General features: G+C 40.1%; 2 protein-coding genes across 2 annotated transcripts; both read right to left on the reverse strand.

The window, feature by feature from the left end:
- Positions 1-205: 205 nt before the first annotated feature.
- Positions 206-6,949, reverse strand: borcs5 (BLOC-1 related complex subunit 5). The gene is made up of 4 exons (XM_085412933.1): positions 6,511-6,949; positions 6,081-6,224; positions 3,769-3,926; positions 206-2,615 (listed from the first exon to the last, which is right to left on the reverse strand). Exons 1-4 carry the CDS (start codon positions 6,566-6,568, stop codon positions 2,382-2,384), a joined length of 594 nt encoding a protein of 197 aa, XP_085269059.1. The 5' UTR covers positions 6,569-6,949; the 3' UTR covers positions 206-2,381.
- Positions 6,950-8,942: 1,993 nt separating this feature from the next.
- Positions 8,943-23,885, reverse strand: smc1b (structural maintenance of chromosomes 1B). The gene is made up of 25 exons (XM_085411130.1): positions 23,777-23,885; positions 23,237-23,425; positions 22,380-22,492; positions 20,847-21,050; positions 19,211-19,449; positions 18,764-19,022; positions 18,199-18,339; positions 18,021-18,103; positions 17,661-17,868; positions 17,334-17,519; positions 16,982-17,173; positions 16,759-16,905; positions 16,059-16,196; positions 15,798-15,914; positions 15,307-15,413; positions 15,077-15,218; positions 14,454-14,599; positions 13,845-13,998; positions 13,591-13,689; positions 13,350-13,506; positions 12,501-12,655; positions 10,285-10,436; positions 9,905-9,974; positions 9,157-9,267; positions 8,943-9,062 (listed from the first exon to the last, which is right to left on the reverse strand). The coding sequence occupies exons 1-25, from the start codon at positions 23,883-23,885 to the stop codon at positions 8,943-8,945; spliced, it is 3,738 nt and encodes a 1,245-aa protein (XP_085267256.1).
- Between the last annotated feature and the right edge of the window lie 842 nt (positions 23,886-24,727).

The raw sequence follows: 24,727 nt of genomic DNA on the forward strand, positions 1-24,727 counted from the left end.
CAAATGTTGATCAGGGTAAATAAAACACTAGGGCTGCACAGTGAGGGCAGCTAAGCTTTAATCTTAACTTGAGGTTTTCATTGCTGTTAGACATGAGCATCCATCACTGTTAAAAAGGATATGACATAAATCAGTGTGTTATAAACTCTGTTCTAACCACAAATGAAGCTCTGACACAAGGAATGAAAAATAAAAACAGGTGGCCTCGCAGGAGAAAGCTGTTTTATTTATTTTTACAGTGACAGTGAGCATGTACAAGCTAACAATCATTCACTCTCAAGTCCTAACATCCACACTCAAACAGCTGTTTATGGGCAATTTGCCCACATTACTCCTGTCTCCACATTACCCCACATTACTCCTGTCCTTGCCGATCTGCACTGGTTGCCTGTCAAATATCGTATTCAATTTAAAATTTTGTTGTTTACTTTTAAAATTACTAACAACACTGCACCCAGCTACCTTAAGGACCTTTTAAACCCTTATGCTCCTGCCAGGGCTTTAAGGTCATCGTCACAGTTACTGCTGGCTCAGCCCAGATCTCGACTTAAGACTAGAGGTGATCGATCGTTTGCTCTTGTTGCACCTGTGCTTTGGAACAATCTCCCGATTGGCATCCGGGCATCTGATTCTATTCATTCTTTTAAATCACAGCTTAAAACATATCTTTTTAAACTTGCCTTCTCCACCTTTTAATTGCTGGTTTGTTTGTTTGTTTGTTTGGTTGCTGTGACCTATTGACCTCTTGTATTAATTCCCTCCTATCTTTCTATTGGTGTTTTTTATTATGGTGGTACAGCTTTTATCTTGCTATTACCCATGTGCTGTAGTCATTCTTATTGGTAGCTTTTATCTATGAACATAACTCCTTATTTTTTTTTTTTTTATCCGTTATCAATGTTTGAACCTTTTATTCTTTTATGTAAAGCACTTTGGTATGCCCAAGGCTTTTAAATGTGCTCTATAAATAAAGATTGTTGTTGTAATGAGACACTCAGCCAGTGAAATGTGTTATACATGCACCACCTAGTGGACCAACATGTCCTCACTACAGCTGCTGCAAAGTGTTCAGGGCCACCTTAAAGCCAATTTCTAAATTAGTTTTACTGGCATTTACACACACACACAAAGGTCAGTGATGCATCAAGAAGAGAAAAAGTGTCTATTTTCTACCTAAAAGAAAATAAATTGTTGAGAGCATGTTACACAGGCACGTCTTCTTGACAGCTTTTTTCTCTGCTTTCTCTTCTTAAAAAGAATAGAGGCAGTGAACATGAAACCACATAAAATCCCAAATCCATCCCCTGTAAGGGTAGCGAACATGGCAACTACTCAGTAGATGAAGCCATCAAGTTAACCTGATCAATTTCCCCAAAGAGATCAAAATATAGCAAACTGTTATTACATTTCTGCTTATTAACAGGTCAGCATGTAAACCTTTGGTGTGCAGACCAACAGTCAAAGTTAATGCTGACATTTGGTGCAGTGATCTGAAAGCCTTTTTTGTAACAGAAGTCAGAATCCAAATGTTTTGTGTCCACCTCAATTTACGTGTTTTTATCCTTCCTTACGAAACCTGAGCTATCAGCGTCTATATACAGTCCAAACTTTCTATTTTTCACATATTTTGATTGTGAACAGGCTTGTCACAGCTGCTCAAGCAAAAGTATCCATTTAAAGTCTCCCTTCCCACAAAAACCCAAGTACACAAGATTTCTGATTTTACTTCCACTGCACAATTTCGATGCTCATTATGCAATAATACTTCTTTTTGCTCTTTATATCACAAAATGAAATTTTAACATTGCAAAGAATGCACACAAGCACTTCCGGGATGGGATATGATGACAAAGTAACTCAAACATCATGATTACAAACACACATTTGTAACGATCCAAAACTAACGCATCACAAATTATGGAGCAGGTGGCAAGTGTTAGGAGGCTGTCCACAAACCTCCAGATCAGCAGCTTTAGATGTTTTTATGTTGCTCACATTCATATCAGAATCTTTAAAACATGCAAAACATCTCAACAACTCCCAGCTTGATTCCCTTGGGTCACGTGTCACGTGTACCTATGAATGCACCCAGAAGGTTATTGATCAGGATAGCTTGCAGGTGTGAAAATGTATTTGCTGATCTATTGATTACTGGCATGTGTGTTCAGCAAACCCGGCTGCAATAAATAAAAGAATACACATAATTGTTTGTGACTTGGAGAACGAACCCAAGCAGCTGCAATCGCACACAGCCAAGCTGCAGGCCTCTTTAAATGTTACAAGTCTTAGATTCTCTCCAGGTGGACAGAGCTGCTGTTCCTCCTGGATGGAGAGTTGCACGGAGACTCAGGTAGGAAGCAGCTGTGTTTATTTTCAAGAGTCTACTTGGTGGCGGATTCCCCATCAGGCCTCATGCTGAAGGGCTCCAGGCGTTCACTCTCAGGCAGCATGTTGTTGAGGCGCTCCATCAGCGGCACCGTCTGGTCGATTCCCATCTGGATGCGTCTCAGGATCATGGACATCTCGTTGACCTTCTGGATCTGCTCGGCGTACTTGGCATACCGTTTCTGGCGTTCCTGCATTATACTGAACAAGGTTTCCACCGACATGTCCATCTGCAGAAAAACAGATAAGATAAGCTTTATTAGTCCCACACGTGGGAAATTTGTTTTGTCACAGCAGGAAGTGGACAGTGCAAAAGTTATGAGGCAAAAATTAGAATACAATAAGAATAAATACAGTACACAACTGTACAGAATAGAATAAAATAAAATACTATATACAGTAGAATAAAATAAAATAAATATACAATAAGATAAAAATAGAATACAAATACTATATACAACTGAGTAAAAATAATAATATAAATAATATATATATATAAATAATAATAATATAAAAATAATAATATAGAGTAAACAGAGGTGAAAAAAACCAAAATGTCCTTTTAATTTGATTATTTATTTATATTCTTTTCATTTTTCTTCTACGATATGTAACAATTTTAGATTGATAAGGAGGCCCAATTTTATTTTAATGCACAGACTTGTACATGTTTATTGTTTTTGTGAGCAGCTGTGTGCTTGCACTGAATTGTGGTTCAGCATTACTGTTTATCTATTCATTAAGAACATTCCACTGTGTCTTTAGTTAAAGGAGGTAATAAAGAAAGCACAGAGGCTCCTTTCCCGAGTATTTAGGGAATCTGTCCAGCTCTTAATACAGCTGCCCTGTGGACATTTGAGTCACTTCTCTCAGTTAGGAAACTTTCTAAGTAAAACAGACTATTCCCACCCACAACTGAGTTAATGGAGATTATATGGCTATAGGTCAAATCTGCAGAATGGCCTCATTCTCCTCACCTGGTCTTCTCCCTGACCTTTTCTTAGTGCTTTCTGTTTTACACCCTCCACACCTACCATTTAGCAAGTGCACACCCTGCAGACTTGTTCCATCTAACTGTATATTGTATATTTAATTGGGATATTTTGAGTTTATTTAAACATGTTTGTGGTCTTTGTGAGTGGCTCCATAGTGTAGTGGTTTACACATGCACCCAACAAGCAAGAGATAAACGGCTCAGTCCTGGGAGGAGACGGAAATCCCTTTGGTGCTGCGTCACAAAGAGAATCTGGAGTAAAAATCTGCCCTTGTAGAGAGAGCAGCCAGCCTGTGACAACAGCCAGCAGTGCTTATGGTACTGGTACAAAATATGTTTACATCCCATGTAGTTAATATAGTTATTTAAGGACTTAAAAACAGTCTTACCTCTTTGATCCTCTTTACAAGAGCATTCTGGTCGAAAGCCACAGCCTCAGCACACTGGTGTAGGTGGTCCTGGTACCGGATGCAGAGCTGCAGAACCTGAGCGGTGTCCAACCTTTCAAGACACACACTGCTGGGTGACGTCTGGCCGCTCAGCACTCCTGTGGAGAGAAAAGCCAAAAAATGACTTACTTGAACATGCAGGAACACGGTAACACTTGACAACAGTGTAACACTTGGTAATTACAGTAATTAGCAATGCACAGGATGTGACAGAGCTTTGCAGGCTGCTATTTCAGGAGTGTGCCTACACAGGAACTTTGGTTATCAGCCTTCTAACACAGTGCTAATAGGTTGCAGCGGCATTCAGCTCCACTACACAGAATTTTAAAATGAACTGATTGGAATCAAGATGAAAACTCAGCACATGTGAAAACTGAAAAGAAGGATGCCAGACAAAACATCTGAAGAGAGTAATGAAGGCGTACCTCAGGTGATCACAGAAATCCAAACACTGTTACACTGCCTTTACAGCTAATGTTGCAGTGCGAAGTTATTTAGTTTTCTATTTTTCAATCAAGCAAAAAATAAATAACTAAATAAAAACTGTGGTCACTATGCAGTCTATGTATTTCAGCTAACGTGTACATTGCACCAAATTGGATTTGCTGCCACTTGATAAATGTAAAAATACAACATAGGTCATATATTGTGCTACGGATGCATTTAAATGCATATTCTGTTATTTACATCAATTATTTCCAGGACCCAGTGCACCAGCGTAGGGTCTGACAGTGAGTCCAAGGATTTTATTCCGATACCCAATGGGAGTGAGGTTGCTGTCACATGCACTCGGAGTGTACCTGCTCTCATCTTTTCACAGATGAGAGCAGGTACACTACGAGATGGACCTGCCAATTCAGGTATTTAATGGCCAACGGTGCCAAGCAGTAAGCACAGGGCCCGCTAGAACATGCTGGGCCCTCAGGCTACCATCATGAAGTATGTTTCGCATTGTTTTTTCAGAGACATTCACATCAGTGGCCTGCTGGAGGTTATTTTGCAGCTCTGGCAGTAATGATTGGTTATGGACCTTCTACAACCCTGTCCAGTTCTCCTAGAGTAAGAGTCTGTCTCCCGGAATCTCCTCCATGCTCTTGAGACTGTGCTGGGAAACACAGCAAACCCTCTGGCAAAGGCACGTATTGACGAACCAACGTGGAGGAGTTGGACCACCTGTGCAACCTCTATATCTATCTATATATCTTTAAGAGAGAGAAATTGTAACAAATATCAAATCAAATCAAATCACTTTTATTGTCACATCACATGTGCAGGTACATTGGTACAGCACATGTGAGTGAAATTCTTGTGTGCGAGCTTCACAAGCAACAGAGTTGTGCAAAAAACAATAATGTAAACAAGCAAAATACAAGAATGGCTACATCTGAAACTAATAAATATATGTACAATATATAATAGTATATGCATTTCTGGATGTGTATACTAAATATTTTTCTACGTGTGTGTGTGTGTGTGTGTGTGTGTGTGTGTGTGTGTGTGTGTACACATATTTTACAAATTAAATAGAGTAAACAATAAATAAAATATATAAAAATATTCAGAGTTGAGACATGTATCAAATATATCATTATAGTTCTTTAAACATACTTTGGGTCACCAAAAAGAACTAGATTAACTACAAAGGGGGCAGGGATAGCTCAGTAGGTAGAGTGGTGGCCCTATGATCGGAAGGTCGGGGGTTCGACTCCACTGAACGGCTACCCTGAGGTACCCCTGAGCAAGGTACCGTCCCTACACACTGCTCCCTGGGCGCTGCACTGGCGGCTGCCCGCTGCTTCACTGGGTGAATGGGTTAAATGCAGAGGAACTATTTCCCTATGGGGACTAACACGCACACTTTACTTTACACTTTACACATGTAGTAAAATTAAGGTAATTATAAACATACCATGTATTTACCAATATAAGTTAAGATATAAGAAACACAGAAATCACTTTTTTGGCACAACATCAGTCCTTGTAAATAGGAATGCAAAGATCTGGTACTGTATTTTTATTTCATTTAATTGAAATCGGTCCAAAACTGACTTGGGTATGGGACATGAGTCAATCTTGCCCTGTGTTTACTCCACCATGCAGCAGCACACCGGGTGGTATACTGCTTGTTTTAAACTCTGGCCATATTTAATATGAGCACCCGCCACTAAAACCCTATACCCAGATCCTCTTTTACAGTCTCTTAAAGTGCCAAACAAAAATCCGTGACAGCACTCCGGAGACTTAAACGTTACCTTTCAAAAGCGGCTGAAATGTAGGTATCTCCTGAAGCTTGATGACATCTGGGTCGTTGTGGATATTTCGCATTGACTGAGTCCCCTGAGCCACAACCACAATATCATCCATCTTTGCCTTCTGTTTTGCTGGAGATGGCACCACTGCAACGACAGAAATGTAATGAAAACCAAATCTGAAGCACAGCACATGTGGAATATGTGTAACTTTTAAAAAGCTCAGTACCCACACAATTTGACAGCAGGACTTTCATTATTATATGTATACTACTAGTAGTGGTGCTACTACTGGAGGGTGAACGCAAATAGGATTTGTAATACCGATGACTGTTGGTGCAGGTGGCTTGACATATAATCCTAACCTCAGCTCGGTTTACTTTTCATTAAAACTAACCTTAACAGAGAAAACCACCACGGCAGACAGCCTTACCTGATGAGCTGTAATCGGAATGTTTGTGCTCCGCATCTCCGCTCTGTTCCGCTCCCATGGTGCTGACGTTAGGTTAGCAAACTAGCAGTTAGCTTCAGTTAACGTTTTCAAAAACTGGAGTTTCCTGCTAAAAACCAGTTTGTGCAGAGTTCATACGGTCTACAAACGGACCCTAAATAACTACTGGACCAAGTATGTAGGACCAGAGGAAGTAAAAGGGCTGTGGGCTCACCGGTTTAGGCTAGCTACTAATTGCCAGCTAGGATGTGTTACAAACGGGGTTACCGGAAGCTCGTTTGATAAATGAATCCCGAGCAAATGTTTTTCAATGTAGCGATTTAGCTCTGAATAATTAAGAAATATCTGCATGACAGCACAACAAAAATGCCTGTGAGCAGACTTCAATTCGAAACGAGGATACACTTCCGTAAATAGTGATCACGGGGTCTGCTTCTTAGCTGTAAAGTGCTCAATATTACCGCCCCCTACTGGTGGCCAGGTCGCATATACAGCCTTATTGTACGTATATTTATGTCTAAGGCTCTGCGTAAACAAGACTGTATCTCAACAAAAAATGTCAGTGGAGCCCCTACAAAGTGCTATTTTTTATTTCAAGTTATTTATTTTGTAGTTTACTGTGAATACTTTCAGATGCAAACAGCCATCACAGAAATAACTCAGCTACTCAGCTACAACCTTTACTTCCACCTCACTATTATTAAGATCTTTTTATAACCAGGTCTCATTGCTTTTCAAGCTATGCAGTATGGAGTCTTTAACACTTTGCTACTTTTTAATATCTACAGTAAATTGTATCTTAATGTTGAATCAGCAAGAATTTCAGTGAATCACAAAAACATAAAACACATTGCTGTGTTCTCAATTATATGGTAGCTGTGTGCATCCTAAATTCAATTTAGCACTAAAATTATGTTATGACTGTATCTATCCTGTGCATACATAATAAGTTATTTGCATATTAATGCGACAGATGGTCAGGAGGTTGATATCACAGTATCTTCTACACTACATCTTATTAGCACAAATAATTTGTCTGCAGTAGACAAAATATCTGTCATGATCCTGGGTCTTTTGACCCAGCGTTTTAAGTTTTGAGTTTATTTTGTTCATTAGGTTATCTAAGTTCATTTGTTATTAGATTCCCCTTGTGTATCCAACCCCGTTAAGTCTCCCTTGTCCTTCATGTGCTTCATGTCTGTGTTTCTTATGTTGTCATGTTTGCGTTTCATTATGTTTCCCATTTTATTTTGAAAGAGGTCCTGTGTTCCTGCATTTTGTTTTACTCTTCCCCTGTGGCGTTATGTTCATGTTGTATCTACTGTGCCTTTCTGTTCCATGTTTCAGGTCCTTATGTTCTAACTCCCCAGTCTGTTAAGTTTACATATCTTGAGTTCCGTCAGTGTGTTTCCTGTTTTACTTTCACAGTCTGTCCTATGTTAATGTTTCTAGTTTTGCTTCCCTTGCCTCGTCCTGCCTAATTACTCTCAGCTGTGCTCTCCTCCTGTGGCTCATTCCCCCTCGTTATCCCTCAGTGTATTTAAGTCCCATGTTTCTCTTTGTCAGTGTTGCGTCCTCCCTCATAGCTGTGTGATTGTTCCCTGTGGCTCATTGTGCTTTCGTTAGTTTAGTTTAGTATTGTTTTTCGTGTCCCACGCCAGCAATAAAGCTGTGTTTTTTGAGTTTACTTTTTGTCTCTGTGAGTTTGCGTTTGGGTAATATCACCTTATGCACCTTCATGGGCTCTGTAATTTGTACATGGCAAATAATATAAAACAACGATATTATGCTTTTATCATAACTCAATCCACAATGGTACTGGGTAATGGGTAGTAAAGCAGAATTTGTTGCATTTAAATGGGAAACACTTTTTAAAAAAGGCTGAAAATATAACAGCAACACATCACACTTATTAAACTTAGTGGATTTAATGAACAGAGCATTTTCCAACTTCAGTGGTAACATTTACACCAATAACTTCAAAGTGCCTAATGGGAGAACAAGCACATAAACACAGTCCTTCAGAGGCTGTAATGTGTGGTTGCTACATTTTATATGAAGGGTTTTTTCTTCTTCTTTCATTTTTCACCTCAGTTAAAAACTTTGCTTTGTAAGCAAATTAAAACACACAACCTTCTCATAAACATAACTTGAGGTCAAAATTTATCTGAAAAAAAAATATTCAGTGAATTGCAATTACTTTAAAGAACAAGAACGACTCTAAAACAGTCAAACATAAAGCTCATCATTTGATATCCAAGATAACTCCACTGCCTGCACATTTAGTCTGGACAGTTCCTCTGTGTAGTCAAAATAGAAGAACACTAAGAAACAACCACATCCATTAAACAATGCAACAGGCCACTAGACAAGAAGAAAACATAATGGCTTCATGCAGCTGATTCCTGTAAAGCTCAATCCTGCCTTTTGTCGGAGCTGGTCTCTTTGTCAGTCTGTTTCCCATTGTCATCTTCAACCAGAGGATAGGGACGCAGGTCTAGGGTCAGAACGCAGCTGAACATGCATTCATCAAACTGCCAAACACAAAAGAATAATGACTCTATTGCCTGGCATTGTAGGAATTTAAACTTCTTCACTAATTTTCATAATTAATGAAAGCTATGTTACATCTGAATAGACGCCCAGCAGAGCGTCTGCCTTGGAGAAAAATTCCTCCTTGAGAGAGATGATGATGATCTGCATGTTCTCCCTGGACTCCTCTCTGATGAAACTGGTCACCTGGAGACAGTGAATATTTGCACTTGATATATCGCCCACAAAAGTTTCCTTTCAGAATGCAGTAGGCAAAATGTATTTGGTAAATATACAAAAATAATATAATCTGAATAATAATACATGGTTCTCCTGCTGCAGTGCATCCCTTTCTATTAGAAGCCCCCAATCCAACACCAGCTTATGTCACTGCTTCTTACAACTAAGAATAAGTTATTAGCATAATTATGTCCCATCCACAGTGCAGGTCAAACAGTTCTGCATTAAGGTGCTTCTGTGCCAAACTGAATAGTCCTTTAAATCTAGTCTTCAGTCTGACAGGCTACTATTCAAAGAGTACCAGTAGTGTGTATCTGTGGGTCAAGTTCCGTACCCACAACCACAATCATGGAGAAGATTGGTGACACTTTTTCCTGAGGTTGATCAATGGATATAATCAATATATTAATAGTTTCCAGCCAACTCCAAATCACGCCTAAACATGTAATATACACACTGGTCCACCGTGTCGATTTCACGTCTTGAAAGGCAAAGCGTGAAATAGACACGGTGGACTGGTGTGTCTATTACACGTTTTGCCGGGATACTGGGTTGTCCCAGTGGTGGATATTAATAGTGAATGTTTATGCAGCTTGACTCTTACCTTTCCAATGTTAGTGTTGTCCAGGGCTGCATCCACCTCATCCAAGATTAAGAAAGGAGCAGGCCGGAAGCTGAGAGAAGGAAACAGAACAGACACAGTATACTGGGAACGTGGGTCAGGAATATGGCATCACTTTGTGTCAGTCAACATAATCAAATACTGATCACTAGGGCTGCTCAAAAACCATAATCACATTATTTTGGTCAATAGTAGTTTATTATTTAACATGATTATTCTGCAGCTTAACAAGCGACATACATTTATTAAAATAAAAAAACAGGGTTTTCTTTGACCTTAAACTATAATTCACTGAAAAGAATACATTTAATATATGTAACACATTTTTCATGTATTCTACCATGGGGTGACTTCAGTGTTACCTGTGTATGGCGAATATGAAAGCAAGGGCTGCGATGGCTTTTTCTCCACCAGACAGGTTGTCCATGGACATGAAGCGTTTCCCTGGTGCTACACAGTTGTAGTTGATGCCACCCAAGTACGGCTCTTCTGGATTTTCTGCACTCAAAATGGCCTGGAGCACAAATCACAGACAGCCTAAATTTTTAATGAGGTTTTATTATTTAAGGTAACAGCTTCTAAAATGCTCAAGTTAACGAAAATTATGTCCAGTTTAGCTTGTGCTGGATCACATATATTCAACTGTACTAAATGCCCTTCATGAGGAAATCAGAGCAGGAGAGAAACTTTGATATATGCCAGTAGATATACAGTGGCTTGCAAAAGTATTCGGCCCTCTTGAACTTTTCCACATTTTGTCACATTACAGCCACAAACATGAATCAATTTTATTGGAATTCCACGTGAAAGACCAACACAAAGTGCTGTACACGTGAGAAGTGGAACGAAAATCATACATGATTCCAAACATTTTTTACAAATGAATAACTGCAAAGTGGGGTGTGCGTAATTATTCAGCCCCCAGAGTCAATACTTTGTAGAACCACCTTTTGCTGCAATTACAGCTGCCAGTCTTTTAGGGTTTGTCTCTACCAGCTTTGCACAGAGACTGAAATCTTTGCCCATTCTTCTTTGCAAACAGCTCCAGCTCAGTCAGATTAGATGGACATCGTTTGTGAACAGCAGTTTTCAGATTTTGCCACAGATTCTCGATTGGATTTAGATCTGGACTTTGACTGGGCCATTCTAACACATGGATATGTTTTGTTTTAAACCATTCCCTCGTTGCCCTGGCTTTATGTTTAGGGTCGTTGTCCTGCTGGAAGGTGAACCTCCGCCCCAGTCTCAAGTCTTTTGCAGACTCCAAGAGGTTTTCTTCCAATACTGCCCTGTATTTGGCTCCATCCATCTTCCCATCAACTCTGACCAGCCTCCCTGTCCCTGCTGAAGAGAAGCACCCCCAGAGCATGATGCTGCCACCACCATATTTGACAGTGGGGATGGTGTGTTCAGAGGGATGTGCAGTGTTAGTTTTCCTCCACACATAGCGTTTTGCATTTTGGCCAAAAAGTTCCATTTTGGTCTCATCTGACCAGAGCACCTTCTTCCACATGTTTGCTGTGTCCCCCACGTGGCTTGTGACAAACTGCAAACAGGACTTCTTATGGTTTTCTGTTAACAATGGCTTTCTTCTTGCCACTCTTCCATAAAGGCCAACTTTGTGCAGTGCACGACTAATAGTTGTCCTATGGACAGATTCCCCCACCTGAGCTGTAGATCTCTGCAGCTCGTCCAGAGTCACCATGGGCCTCTTGGCTGCATTTTTGATCAGCGCTCTCCTTGTTCGGCCTGTGAGTTTAGGTGGACGGCCTTGTCTTGGTAGGTTCACAGTTGTGCCATACTCCTTCCATTTCTGAATGATTGCTTGAACAGTGCTCTGTGGGATGTTCAAGGCTTGGGAAATCTTTCTGTAGCCTAAGCCTGCTTTACATTTCTCAATAACTTTATCCCTGACCTGTCTGGTGTCTAAATCCAATCGAGAATCTGTAGCAAGATCTGAAAACTGCTGTTCACAAACACTGTCCATCTAATCTGACTGAGCTGGAGCTGTTTTGCCAAGAAGAATGGGCAAGGATTTCAGTCTCTAAATGTGCAAAGCTGGTAGAGACAAACCCTAAAAGACTGGCAGCTGTAATTGCAGCAAAAGGTGGTTCTACAAAGTATTGACTCTGGGGGCTGAATAATTACGCACACCCCACTTTTCAGTTATTTATTTGTAAAAAATGTTTGGAAACATGTATGATTTTCGTTCCACTTCTCACGTGTGCACCACTTTGTGTTGGTCTTTCACGTGGAATTCCAATAAAATTGATTCATGTTTGTGGCTGTAATGTGACAAAATGTGGAAAAGTTCAAGAGGGCCGAATACTTTTGCAAGCCACTGTATTCTTATATATACTGTTTCCTGTATACAGTGTAATGTATAGTAAATCATCACTGAAGACTTATATACAACATAATACATATTCAATATGAATATATACAAAATTCACTGTTTTTGTTCCGCATACGGAGAAGTAATTAAACACATTTTACAAACATAACGTTGAAGGAGAAAAGAACAACGAAAATGTAAAAATTGAAGAAAAAACATCAAAGTGAGGTTTGTCTGTCTCACCTGGGCGCTGTTGTTCCTGCAAATTCTTTTATAGACCTGATCGATTATGACAGACACGTGCTCAAAACACTGACTGAAGAGGTGCAGGCGCTGGGATCTGACTTGCTGAAACTCCTGATTACACTTCCTGGCTGCTTTAGTGCTGGCTTCAAAGGCTGAGTGACAGAAAGAGGAAGCTTAATCATCAGTCCAGGTGCTTCACTTAACACACTATAACATGCAAAATGCACCCGTGGGAATAAATGAATTTCAACATGAAAAATCTGTCTGCTTAGACAGAAGCAGTCCTCTGTTCATTAATTAATCAAATAAACAGTTTGAATATCTTATGAAAACAATATAAACGTATAGATAAACTGGTTCTGCTGATTGTAGAAATACACCAATCAGATATCACATTATGAGCACTTGTGTAATATTGTGTTGTTCTCCCTCCTTCTGCATGCAATGTAGCCCTAACCTGTCGAGGAATGAACTCCACTTGACCCCTGAAGTTGTGCAGTTGTATCTGCCACCAAGATGCGACCAAGAATCCTGACACCTTAAGGTTTTCAGCAATCACTGTTCCTTCTTTTGATAAATGCTGACCACTACAGACGGGGAGGTTTGGAAATGCTCTGACCCAGTCGTCTGGCCATCACAATTGCTAAACTCGCTCAAATCTTTACACTTGTCCATTTTCCCTGCTTGTAACACGTCAGCTTTGAGGACAAAATGTTCACTGCTCCCATTAAATAATCAGTTTTATTCAGTTCACCTGTCAGTGGTCATAATGTTATGCCTGATGGGTTTATATTGCACCAGCTGTTTCAGTTTGAGGTGAAAAACTCAACAGATTCATACAAATACCTTCCTTCACTCCCTGTAACTTGTCCTTCACCTCCCTCATTTTGTCCAGTGCTTTCAGGTTAGGGGCAGTGGTGCGCTGCAGCGCTGCCTCTATGGAGGAAACTGACTCCCTCAGGTTCTCCAGGGAGGCCTCTACTTCCTGCTCAGCCTGCAAATTCTGACCATACACAATGGGTGATACTTGCTGGTTCTATAACCAAAGAACACCAATAGAGAATAAGTATGCTGCCCTGTTTTTCACCTTGAGCTCTGTCTCCAGCTCAGAGTAGTCAATGACTAGTCGTGCCTCTCTCTCATAGATGTCCATGGTGGCTGTAGTGCTTTCAGAATCTGTGTCCAGCTGCATAGACCGGACAAATCAATGATCATCTATACCAACACTACAGTACTTTAAACCTTTCTTTCAAATTAAAATTTGAGCTGAATTTGATAAACAGTCCAGGACAGGAATGATCAGTCAAGTCAGAGTAGATACCAAACATCTCTGTGTCCTACCTGCACCTCGCTGATTTCATTCAGGCTCCCTGACAACAGGCTGATGGGCAGGTTCTGGATTTTGCAGGCCAGCAACAAGTTGTGTCTAGTCAAGCGCTTTTGCTCTATAGCCGTCTCTGTTGTCATCACCTCTCGCTGAAGCTTCGCCAAATCCCTATTTGGCAAAATAAAAAGAAATAAAGTCAGAGAACAGAGTCCATGACAAAACATGATACACAAGTCAAGTTTTGACATGGACTTATATGGTAACTCATGGCATTAGGTTGCTTAGGAAGAAGGGAACGTTTTGGGAGTGATGGTGGAGAGAAAACAGCCAATTATAACACATTATTGTTACTGGAAACAAAGCTCAAAGAAACTCATTTCATGTATATTACTGATGGAAAAAATTACTTAAATGCATCAAAAACAGAATATTTTTTTAAATAACAGAAATAAAGGCATATCAGCAACTGTAGTGGGTTAGATGCAACTTTTCTGCTACCTAACAAACGGGAAACCTCACAGCAACACAACAATCAATACAATCAGCAGTGGTGCAAATGGTGACAGTAATAACTACACAAAATGTCAAAAACAGTGGCACTAGAAGCATTGCAGAGATGTTACCTGTTCATCTCTTGAAGGACTTGAGTTTTTTGATCCAGCTCAGCCTTGGCAGCAGCCACCTCACTTTTCTTAGCTAAAAGCTTGTTCTTGTGCTCAAGTAGCTTATTCTGACCTTCCTCAACCACTGCCAACAACTTTTGCTCTTCCTGGAAGGGAAAACGAGCGCTTGGTTGAAAAATCTGAAAAAATCGAACTTAAGATCCACAAAGGCAACAGCCAGAAATAACCAGAAGTAACCAGCACTGTTGCCTCATAGCCAGAAGGTCCTGATATCAAGTTCACCATCACCCCGGGGCTAATCTGTGTGGAGTTTGCATGTTCTCCCTGTGTTTGCGTAAGTTCTCTCCGGGTACTCTGGCTTTATCCCACAATCCAAAGACATGTAATTAGTGGGGTTAGGTTAATTGGTAACTCTGAATGTTGAGTGTGTAGGGTTGTCTGTTTGTATGTGTAAGCCCTGTGGCAGACTGGTGACCTTTTCAGGGTGTAACCTGCCTCTCGCCCTAAGACAGCTGGGAAACCCCCCCCCCAAGGATAAGAAGGGGAGAATGGGATGGATGGAAAATATATTGCTATGAATGTTTGTCATGTGCTTTATAACAACATAAAAAACTGAGACTTACCTTTCTCTGCTCAGTCATAAATTTCTCTTCCTTACTGATGGTGTCCTCCAGTTTTTGGACCTTCTTTCTCTGTTGCTCAAGCTGTTTTTGTTCATATTCAATGCATGTATTTAAGCGGGCATGTTGACTCTCAAACTCCAGCCTGAGTTGTTTATCATAAAACCCATTAAAGATTTGGCTTTTAAAGTTCGTCATGTGACACAGAAAATACTGGTGTGTGACTGAAGTACCGTTTCTTATCAAGCTCTGTCTGCTGTTTCAAGCGCTCCTGCTCAAACTGTCTGATGCTGTCCACTCCGATCTCAGCGCAGAAGTCAGAAAACACCAAGTTTTCTATCTAAATACAGAGAATAGAGAGGATCCATACAACATCCGATATGTGCAAGTGTAACCAGCCACAAGACAAACACTGTATTTGGAAACCCACCATTCTAGCAGACCGTTAATAAAGTTACTCACTGAACACTTCAAATTCCATTTTGCTTTTGTAAAAGTCTAAATCACTTTACAGTGTTAAGAATTAAATGGGCCAACATTCATGAAGCCAGCACAAAACACTGCAAAAGTTATAAGTTCTGTCAATTGTTAGGATTTACTGATTAAAAATACTGAAAAACTGAAAATTCAGAGACAAAGAAATTTCTCCAACAATGAATTCACTTGCAACAGAAGTTCAACGGCAAACATTTCAATCTAAGTCATGATATGTTGAGAGCAGCACCTGGTCAAGCTTGTCTCTGATCTCCTTAATCTTTGCCTCTTTTGTCTTCACACTCTCCATCTGCATCTGAATCTGAGAGTCCAGGTTTGCCAATTCACTCTCCAGACAAGAAATGTCCTGAAAACATATGACAGAGTAAATACCAAGAAACTGTAAGCTCAGATGATTTCAACACCTGTGTGAAAAACACTTTTGCGCCCTATTAAGTCTCTAAACTTAGAATGATTGTGGCAGTCCAGAACATTTTATATCAGATCATACCGCTTGGCATTTAGGGATATTTTTCTTCTGAAGGTTTTCCAAGTCATTTTTGGAGTATTTGAGCCGGGTTTGAGCACCCTGAGCCTGTGCAACGATCTGTTTCAGGTCCAGCTCTTTTCTCTTCAGCCTCATCAAATCCTGTTACATAACCAAAACACAACTTGATTCCTGTGCATAAAATACAGTGTGTATAAACCAAAACAACAAAAAATACAACAATTTATTATATTTCAGAGTTCTAAATTCCTTTTCTTTGCACTAACACATGCTCACAGATTTCAAACACATAGTGAGAGGAGTGCCTACTTGTTAAGCTGGTAGTTTAGTATATTTATCAGTTCTCCTGGTTGTAATAGAATAATCCTTTATTCCCCCACAAGACAAAATTTGGTTGTATCAGCAACCAAATGTAATATCCCAGTGACTACTGAAATTATCATCTATCTTTAAATATTTAATTGCTCTGTTCTCTGGTTTTCATGTCCCAGTCCTAAAACATCTCTGCATGCTTGAAAAACGTCTGCAAAGGATATCAGAGTAGATTATTATTGCTGTGTTCACAGCTCCTCCAGCTAGCGTTCCCTCAATTAACATTGAGACATCCTTCAAATAATGGACTGAGACGTCAAAGGGAAGAGGACAAAGGAGGAGGAGAGGAGGCAGAAAACAGAGAATAAGGAGAGCACTTAGTGTGACTCACGCGTAACTCAGTGGTCAGCTGGGTCTTGCGCTCCTTCAGCTGCAACACGTCCTTCTCTTCCCAGCAGCGAGCTTTAGTTCGCAGGTTGCTGGAGCCTCCGGAGATTACGCCTGACTTTTCAAACATTGTCCCTTCAAGAGACACTGTCTAGAGTAGACGTGACAGATTAAATTTTTTTATGGTTCCGTCTCAAATTAGTGGATCTCAAAAGAGGAAAGTTTACCTTAAAGCGTTCCTGTCCATCAAAGGCCATACTCCTGGCTTCTTTGACTGTTTCACACACAAGAGTGTTACCACAGACAAACTGCACCACTTTCCTCAGCTGGGTAGCAACTGTGGTAGCAATAACCTGCACAACATCCACCACCATCTTGGCACCAGGCATCTCCCTCAGTCGCTCGTTCAGTGGACTCAGCTGTGCACACAGAAGTGATGTTAGGAACAACAAATTTATACTACTTGGTCTACTTGAACTACACCATTATTTCTCAGGGCCTTTTATAAGGTTTTCCATTTTTAACAAACCCAAAAAGTCAAGCTATGATTTAGAAAGCACAGCTTGATTTTTCCCTTACAATCAAGTTGTCGATGGGAAGAAACGTCTCGCGTCCCCTCCGCTCCTCCTTGATGAAAGCGATACATTCGCAGGCTACTTTCTCTGATGCTACGACGATTGCATTCATGTAGCGGCCAAACACCTTAGTGACAGCCAGCTGGTACTTCTTATGGATAGGGCTGCACAGGTCGGACAGACGGCCATACTGAAACAGCACGTGTCACAAATTAGTTAAGAAAATTGTACAGGCAGTGCTAGTGTTAAGAAGAACAAGGTACGTTAGGTGTTATGTCCCGAACCACAGTTTTGGGGAATTGCTGCAGCCTCACTATTTACTGCTTCTCACCACAGTTTCCGGGTAGAGTCTGCGGAGCTTTTCTAGCAGCTCTTTGTGCTGCAGCTGCCTTTTGTTCTCCTGTTTGTCCAAACAGGCATTCCCCAACTCCTCCATCACCTGATTCAGCTCCTGATTCACCTCCTTAGTACGCTGGTGGCCCCGCTGCAGCTCTGCACTAAGGCTCTCCTCCTGCTGCCGGTACTCCTCAAGGGATGACCTGAGGCATACAGTGCTTTCAAAACAACATATATATATCTAACGACCAACTATACAACATATATTAACACCTCGCTGAGAGTGAAAAAAAAAAAGAACAAAAACAGCACAACTTCCTTTTAGCGTTTAGTGGTTGAGCTAAACACAACATACTTGCAGGTCTTGGTGTACTCCTCTAGCTTCTCTGCTCTGCATGTCAAATCTTCCAGCTGTGTTTGGTTGTACTTGATAGCGTTCTGTGATGTGAAACAGAGGTAAGATTAGACTGAACAGCTATTTTATTGATTTAAATATATCAATGCTACAAAAAGAACTGTGTCATAGAAAGTACCTCAACTTCCTTCTTTCTGCGCTCATCAAAGGCTATCTTTACCCAGTCTGTTTTCACCTCCCAGTGAAGCTTCTCTGCCTGCTGGCTGAGGACAGCCCCCTGCTTCAAGGCAAGCTCCTTCAGCTCTTTGTATCGCTCTGACTGTAGCATAAAAAAAAAATAATAATCATAACAGAGTCCCTATATAACTATAACTTTTAAATGTTACTTCACCAGCTGGGCCCACATCCTCATTTTAGGTTTGACAGCATTTTTAGTAGATAAGGGCAGAAGACTTGAACATGAATTGAGGCTGCCGTTTGGGGAAGTGAGTCACCGCCAGTGCTGTACTAATGAGAAGTGAAAGAATTGAAAAAGGGAGGATGGGGCATGAAAACGAGAACAACAGCTTGTAGAGCCGGGGGTCATATATAGATCGAGAACCGGAAGGGGCATGCTGGGAGGTATAGTCCCGCTCCTAAAATTCAGATAATTTATCTCCAGTTATTGTTTCTTTTAAGGCATGGTGTAGTGAAAAGTACCCGACACTTCAAACAAAAATTAGCAGGAATGAAATCTAACAGACCTGATCCATGTCGAGCTCAATGTCTCTTCCACGGGCAGCTCCCTGTTCCTGGACCTGCTTCTCATAGTTCCTCCAGGACTTCTTAAGTTGAGAAATCTCCTGCTGATGCTCTTCCAGCTCCTGCTCTTTGGTTGAAAACATCCTCTGACTCTTCTTCAGGGCATCACGGAGATCCTCAGCCTTTTTTACGTGATGAGACGTGTTCACTTTCGCTTTTATGTATTGGGACCGAGACTGGGACAGGATTTGCTCCTGTGTGCTGTGTGAAAGAATGTTTCCAGTTTACTTAATTTAATAACAGATTTTTAATTATATCTGATTTGATTTGGATTAAAAAGGTGTCACCAGTGGCTTTCCTGTAAATGAAAACAAAATTAGTGAAATGAAAATATAATGCATCCATTTATAGACCTTCAAATTTGAAGCCATATACGAAAACTAACACACCAGATCTCTTTGTCAATGTGTTGCTGCTCTCTTGTGAGCCGTCCGTGTTCTTTCTTTTGAGTTTTGACTGTCTGCTCCCCAATCAGCAGTTTACTGTTCATTGCAGCTGCAGCCTCCTGTCTCTTCTTCAGGGTGTCACTAAGAGCACTGATCCCCTGCTCATTATGGTAGAGCTCAGCGAGGCTCAGCTGCAGGCGGCTTTGGTGAAGTTCATCCAACAGTGCCTGGTATTTCTGTGCCTGGAAATATGAGCAAAGATGAATAACGGCAACTCACTGTCATTCTGACGCAAAGGCCCGCGGAACATCACTAACCCTCTCATATATCGGATCGAAAAAACTGTTTATTGGCAACTATTCTCAGAAACATGGAGGTAGAGATTCTATCAACCATACCTGACTGTATTCATGGGGCCAGAGCAGGCTGGGTAAGGTTAAATGTGGATTTGGTAAGACTGTAGGGCCGTTCGATATATCGATATATATCGGTTGACGATATGAAAACGTCTATCGTTTCATTTTATGCTATCGTTTGTTTCGTGGTGTCGCAAAATAAACCGTTTACAGCAACATTTTTTCATCGTTTTGATGGTCACTGTAGAATTTCTTAAACTTCTATCTTTCTCTTATATTTAATATAACCACACTATGGAAGGACAAGCGACTGTTTTTATGCGTTGTCGTTGTTTATTTTCCACATAAACCTTTCACAATAAAGCTGATGATCCTTTTGAGATTTTTCAAAATAAATTGAATCACATGAAATAGTATGTAGAGTGTTTACAGACGAGAAGCTAAAAAGAACCGTCAGGTGCTAAAAAAAATAAACCTTAGAACAGGCTTTTCCCCGCAGCACACCGTGTAATACGTACTCACAAAGAAAATTGTGGCCGTTTCAACTTATTTAACACTCGACTCCAGGTACACAACGCCCAGCTGAAAACACTTCACGCAAGTCAAGTTGCCCGAGATTCACAGAATTTACAGAAGATGTAACATTTTTGTGATATATATTGTTGTCGGGACGATAAATGTCTTATATCGGGATATGAGATTTTGGTCATATCACACAGCACTACAAGACTGTAATTCACATTGGGAGTGATGACACACTGCATCAATCCAAGGTCACTAAAATTAGTCGGTGTGTAATTCTGCTAAATCATTGCCATACTCTGTAGTTTTCTCTAGTGACATCTTGAGCTCTATGCTCTCCTTATAACTGCCTTCTGAGTGGTGTCTAAATATGGGCTTCATGGATAATTGGAGAAATTTTGGGTAAAACCTGGTCATGTTAAATGGAGTGATTCAACAATTAGCTTTACTCCTCATTGTAATGTTGGCTTGGTAATGGTGACTATGAAGATGTTTCCAACGCAAATGAATTCACACAGGTAATACCAGGGAAAACGTGAATTTGCAAGGATGTGAACACCCCATTAGATCTCACAAGTTTAGACTGGGAGAGGAAAACTGTTCTTCAACATCATTTGAGACTTTTGGGGTGTTTGTGACATTATAATCTATCTGCTGTCAGGCACACTTATGCCATTTGTAGGCGCATGTATCTAGAGACTCCACATTTGGGGATGTAGAAGCATGACAGAATAGAGAAAAATAATTTCTTGGTATGCTACCTCTATTTTTTCCTGAGACACCTGTTTCCTCTCGACAGTAGCAGATTTCTTCTTGTTAAAGTGAAACTGAGTGTCTTCTTTGGCCTTCAGCAGGGCCTCTTTCTTCTTGTTGTATTCTGCAGCATATTCTTTGGACTGACTGATCGATTCCAGCATCTTGGTTCTCTCCTTTGGGTCCTTCAAAGCTATGGACTCCACTGCCCCCTGGTGAGAAGCAAGCGGAGTACAATCTTTGTAAGACATCTCTTACCAACAGTGCCAGTTAAAAAAAACTCTCACATTTAGTTATTTATTAACAATTAGATGCAAATGGCCTGGTGAGCTTGCTTTTATGCAATGTCTACACATATCTACACATTCAGCATTCAGATAAGGATTCAATCCTTGTCTGAGTGTCACTGTGGATGAACAGCTTGTGCCATTCAGGGTTAGGTTCAAATTTCTACAGTACATGCCAAACAAGCCCATTAAGTATAGCCTAATGATCTTCTGGGTTTATGATGCATGCATCCCCTGTGCAATACTTGGAATGGTTTACAAACAGGGGAAGAAGGTAAGAAGAATCTGAGGGGAAAACATTGTCCAGCACTTGTGCAGTAAATTGCGAAATACAAGAGACAACATCACCACAGATAACTGTTTCTCCAGTGTGCCTCTTCCACAGTGTCTGCTGCAGACACTATTGTGGGGACTCTACAATAGAACGAGGCAGACATCCTTCCTAAGATGAAGGTTTCCGAGTCCAGGGAGGTTTACAGCACAGAGTTTACACTCAAACCTTTGCATGGTCAGCTACATCACCAAGAAAGGAATAGCTGTATGGCTATGAGTCCTCAGCATGATGATCACAACAAAATGGTGGATGAAAATACCAGAAAGAGGAAAAACATAATTTATCACATTCTACAACAAGCCCAAAGGAGGTGTAGATACCAGTGCCTACACCTTTTTCATGGCTCAGCACCCTGAATTAAAGAACGGCATCACCACAGCATGGCAGGCCTTCCTCACTGAGCTCTCAAAGGAGCTTGTCACACCACATATGAGAAGTCAACTGGAAAGTTGCCCCCAACTGCAAACCCCGATCACTGAAGCAATGGGAAGGTGTGGGTGACAAAAGCCACAACTGAGCCACAGAAAAAAAGCAGACCCACTTATGGAAGAGTGTAGGGTCCAGTCTCTCGTGCATCTAAGGATTAATGCAAGGGTTAATGTGACAGTTTACTGTTAGCAATCTTCTATGTTTGAGTAAGTATTTTTAGCGTGTTATATTTGACTGGTTATGTGTTAATTAACTTCTTATTGTTTGTAAATCACTGACCCTAATCCCTGCACCACAAAATATGCCATTATATGGTAAATACAAACACTTTGGGGCATATTTTTCAGTTTGTTGTACAATACTGCAGTCACCACAGCTATAATGTGAAAACTGACAAAAAAAAAACACTACAGCAAACAAATCTGGCAAAGTTAATTTTTTTCATGTTGACTTTCAGTAAATCAGTGAAGTGCAAGGCTCTGGCACTTTACCTGGAACACCAGACAGTTTTGAGCTTTAGTCAAAATGCCAATCTTCTCAAGCTCCTCCACATACTTGGCAAAAGTGACACGTAGGCCATTAATGTGATACTCAGAGGAGTCCCCTGAAAAATACAACAGATATCAAATGAAAATGATTGGATTAAAAACTGTATCCTGAGGTAAAACATGAATCAGCCTTGGGTGCCAAAAACCTGATTACTTCTAAAAATCAAACAAAACACTTAACCTCCATAAATCACACAAGGAAAATTATCAACAGCCACAAATACAATTTTTTTGTATTTTTAGGAAAAAATCGAATCATTCCTGTCTTAATGGTTCTTTAAGTTACATGTGAGAATAAAGTATAAATAATAATAAAATCATATCCAAATTATTGCTCATTATACCAAATTATGAAAAATGTAACCACTGTGAATCACAACTAAAGGAACACTTGGGATAATAAGTATTAGGTAAGATCACTAATCATGCTATGCTGGTGTATAATAGTTATAACTGTGTACTTTGTGTATGCTTATTATCTGATCATTGCCAGTACATGATAATAAAGGTGGTTGCTGCTTTATTAGCATTTTCCATATAAATCTGGCTTCTTTATGAGTCAGCACCCAGCTGTCAGTTTATATTATCTTTTTTTCTTAGATGATTCTCTTATCCTAGATAAATATTGAATGTTATTAATGTGGTAAACTTATATTAAAGGACCATCATTATATATGAAAACATGCATAAACAAATATACACATTATTCGCTATAATTTTAATTTACGTTTTACAGTTGTTATTTTTGGCCTTGCATATGCAATATGTAAGTAAGAAAAAACTTGGCAGAGTCTACTGACCTGTAATGATCCTACAAAAGACCGTCTCTTCCTCTTTATCACTGCAGTACCTCATGGCCACCCTGGCAGTGTTGGAGACGGGCTTACCAACGTGAGCTCCATGGATCAGGTCTTTCAAGTGCTTGACTCGGAGAGAAGAAACCCGCTCACCCATGACAAAGCTTAGGGCATCCATCACATTAGATTTACCTAGTATGATTTAAAATCATTGACATAAAGTTTTCAATATGAATTTATTTTAAATAACCCAGCTCTGGTAGGACGACCATACAGCTAGCCTGACTTTTTAGGCAAAGTCTGTTAACATAACAGGCGGGATTTAGAGGTTGTTTAACTATTTTCTGTATTCCTTACATGAAAAATATAATTTCTAAGTAGATGATGTAGTTCTTAGGACTACATCATCTACTTAGAAATTGTATCTTTACTTAGCAAACCAAAAAGAAAGAAAGATATACTCCGCAGGCTAGCCGCTAGCTTAACAATTATTTACCATTAGCTAGCTAGCTAGAACACGTCACCAATAAAAACTTTACTTACCTGAGCCATTTGTGCCAATTATGCAATTAAATCGCAAGAATGGCCCAATAATTTGTTTTCCTCTCCATGACTTAAAGTTTTCAATATCTAGTTGTTTTAAATAACCCATCTTTGTAAGTGAACCCTGAAGCTAATCTTAGTGTCTGAGGCCAGGCCCTCTAATGTGGCAGACAGGACGTGGAGAGGCGGGAAACTACTGTCTGCGTTTCCTCACATTAAAAATATAATTTCTAGTTTCTAGTTTTAAACTGAGTCAGCCGCTGATCTGTTGTTGTTTGTTTGTTTTTGTTTTTTTCATTTTGTTTCACATGTACTTATATATGCTTTATTATTACAAAGGGCTACTAAAAGTATGAAAAAAATAAGAGGCAGGTGTGGGGGGAAATTCAAAAGATTTTCTACATTAAAATGCAAAATTTGTGAGGGAAAACTATCAAATGTATAAGGAAAAAATGGCAAATCTTCAAGATGAAAGTTGCAAATTTATAAGAAAAAAGTAGGAAATTTGAAGTAAGGAAAGTTACAAATTTTAGAGTAAAAAATGGCAAGATTTACTAGAAATTTTACAAGACATTTCTAAGAAAATCCTCTCTGGAAAACCACCCAAGCACTTAACACTATAATCCCTATACCATAAGGCTTCAGTTTATCATTTATTGTGGTCCATGTGCCAAACAGCTAAAGATTAATTTTATAATCTGTCAGTTGTTCCTCGCTGTACCAAAAATCCCATTTCAATAGCACGAAGGTGTAACGAGCGAGCATCTGTTCATACTGTAGTAGTTTGTGATACACAATACACAAGAGTTGGGCGTTCGCCTTGTAATCAGAAGGTTGCCGGTTCGAGTCCCGGCTTGGACAGTCTCGGTCGTTGTGTCCTTGGGCAAGACACTTCACCCGTTGCCTACTGGTGGTGGTCAGAGGGCCCGGTGGCGCCAGTGTCCGGCAGCC

The sequence above is a fragment of the Rhamphochromis longiceps genome, linkage group LG7 (assembly GCF_057381845.1).
Source record: "Rhamphochromis longiceps isolate RC_006_pf linkage group LG7, R_longiceps_female_GT1.1, whole genome shotgun sequence".
NCBI classification, from domain to species: Eukaryota; Metazoa; Chordata; class Actinopteri; order Cichliformes; family Cichlidae; genus Rhamphochromis; species Rhamphochromis longiceps.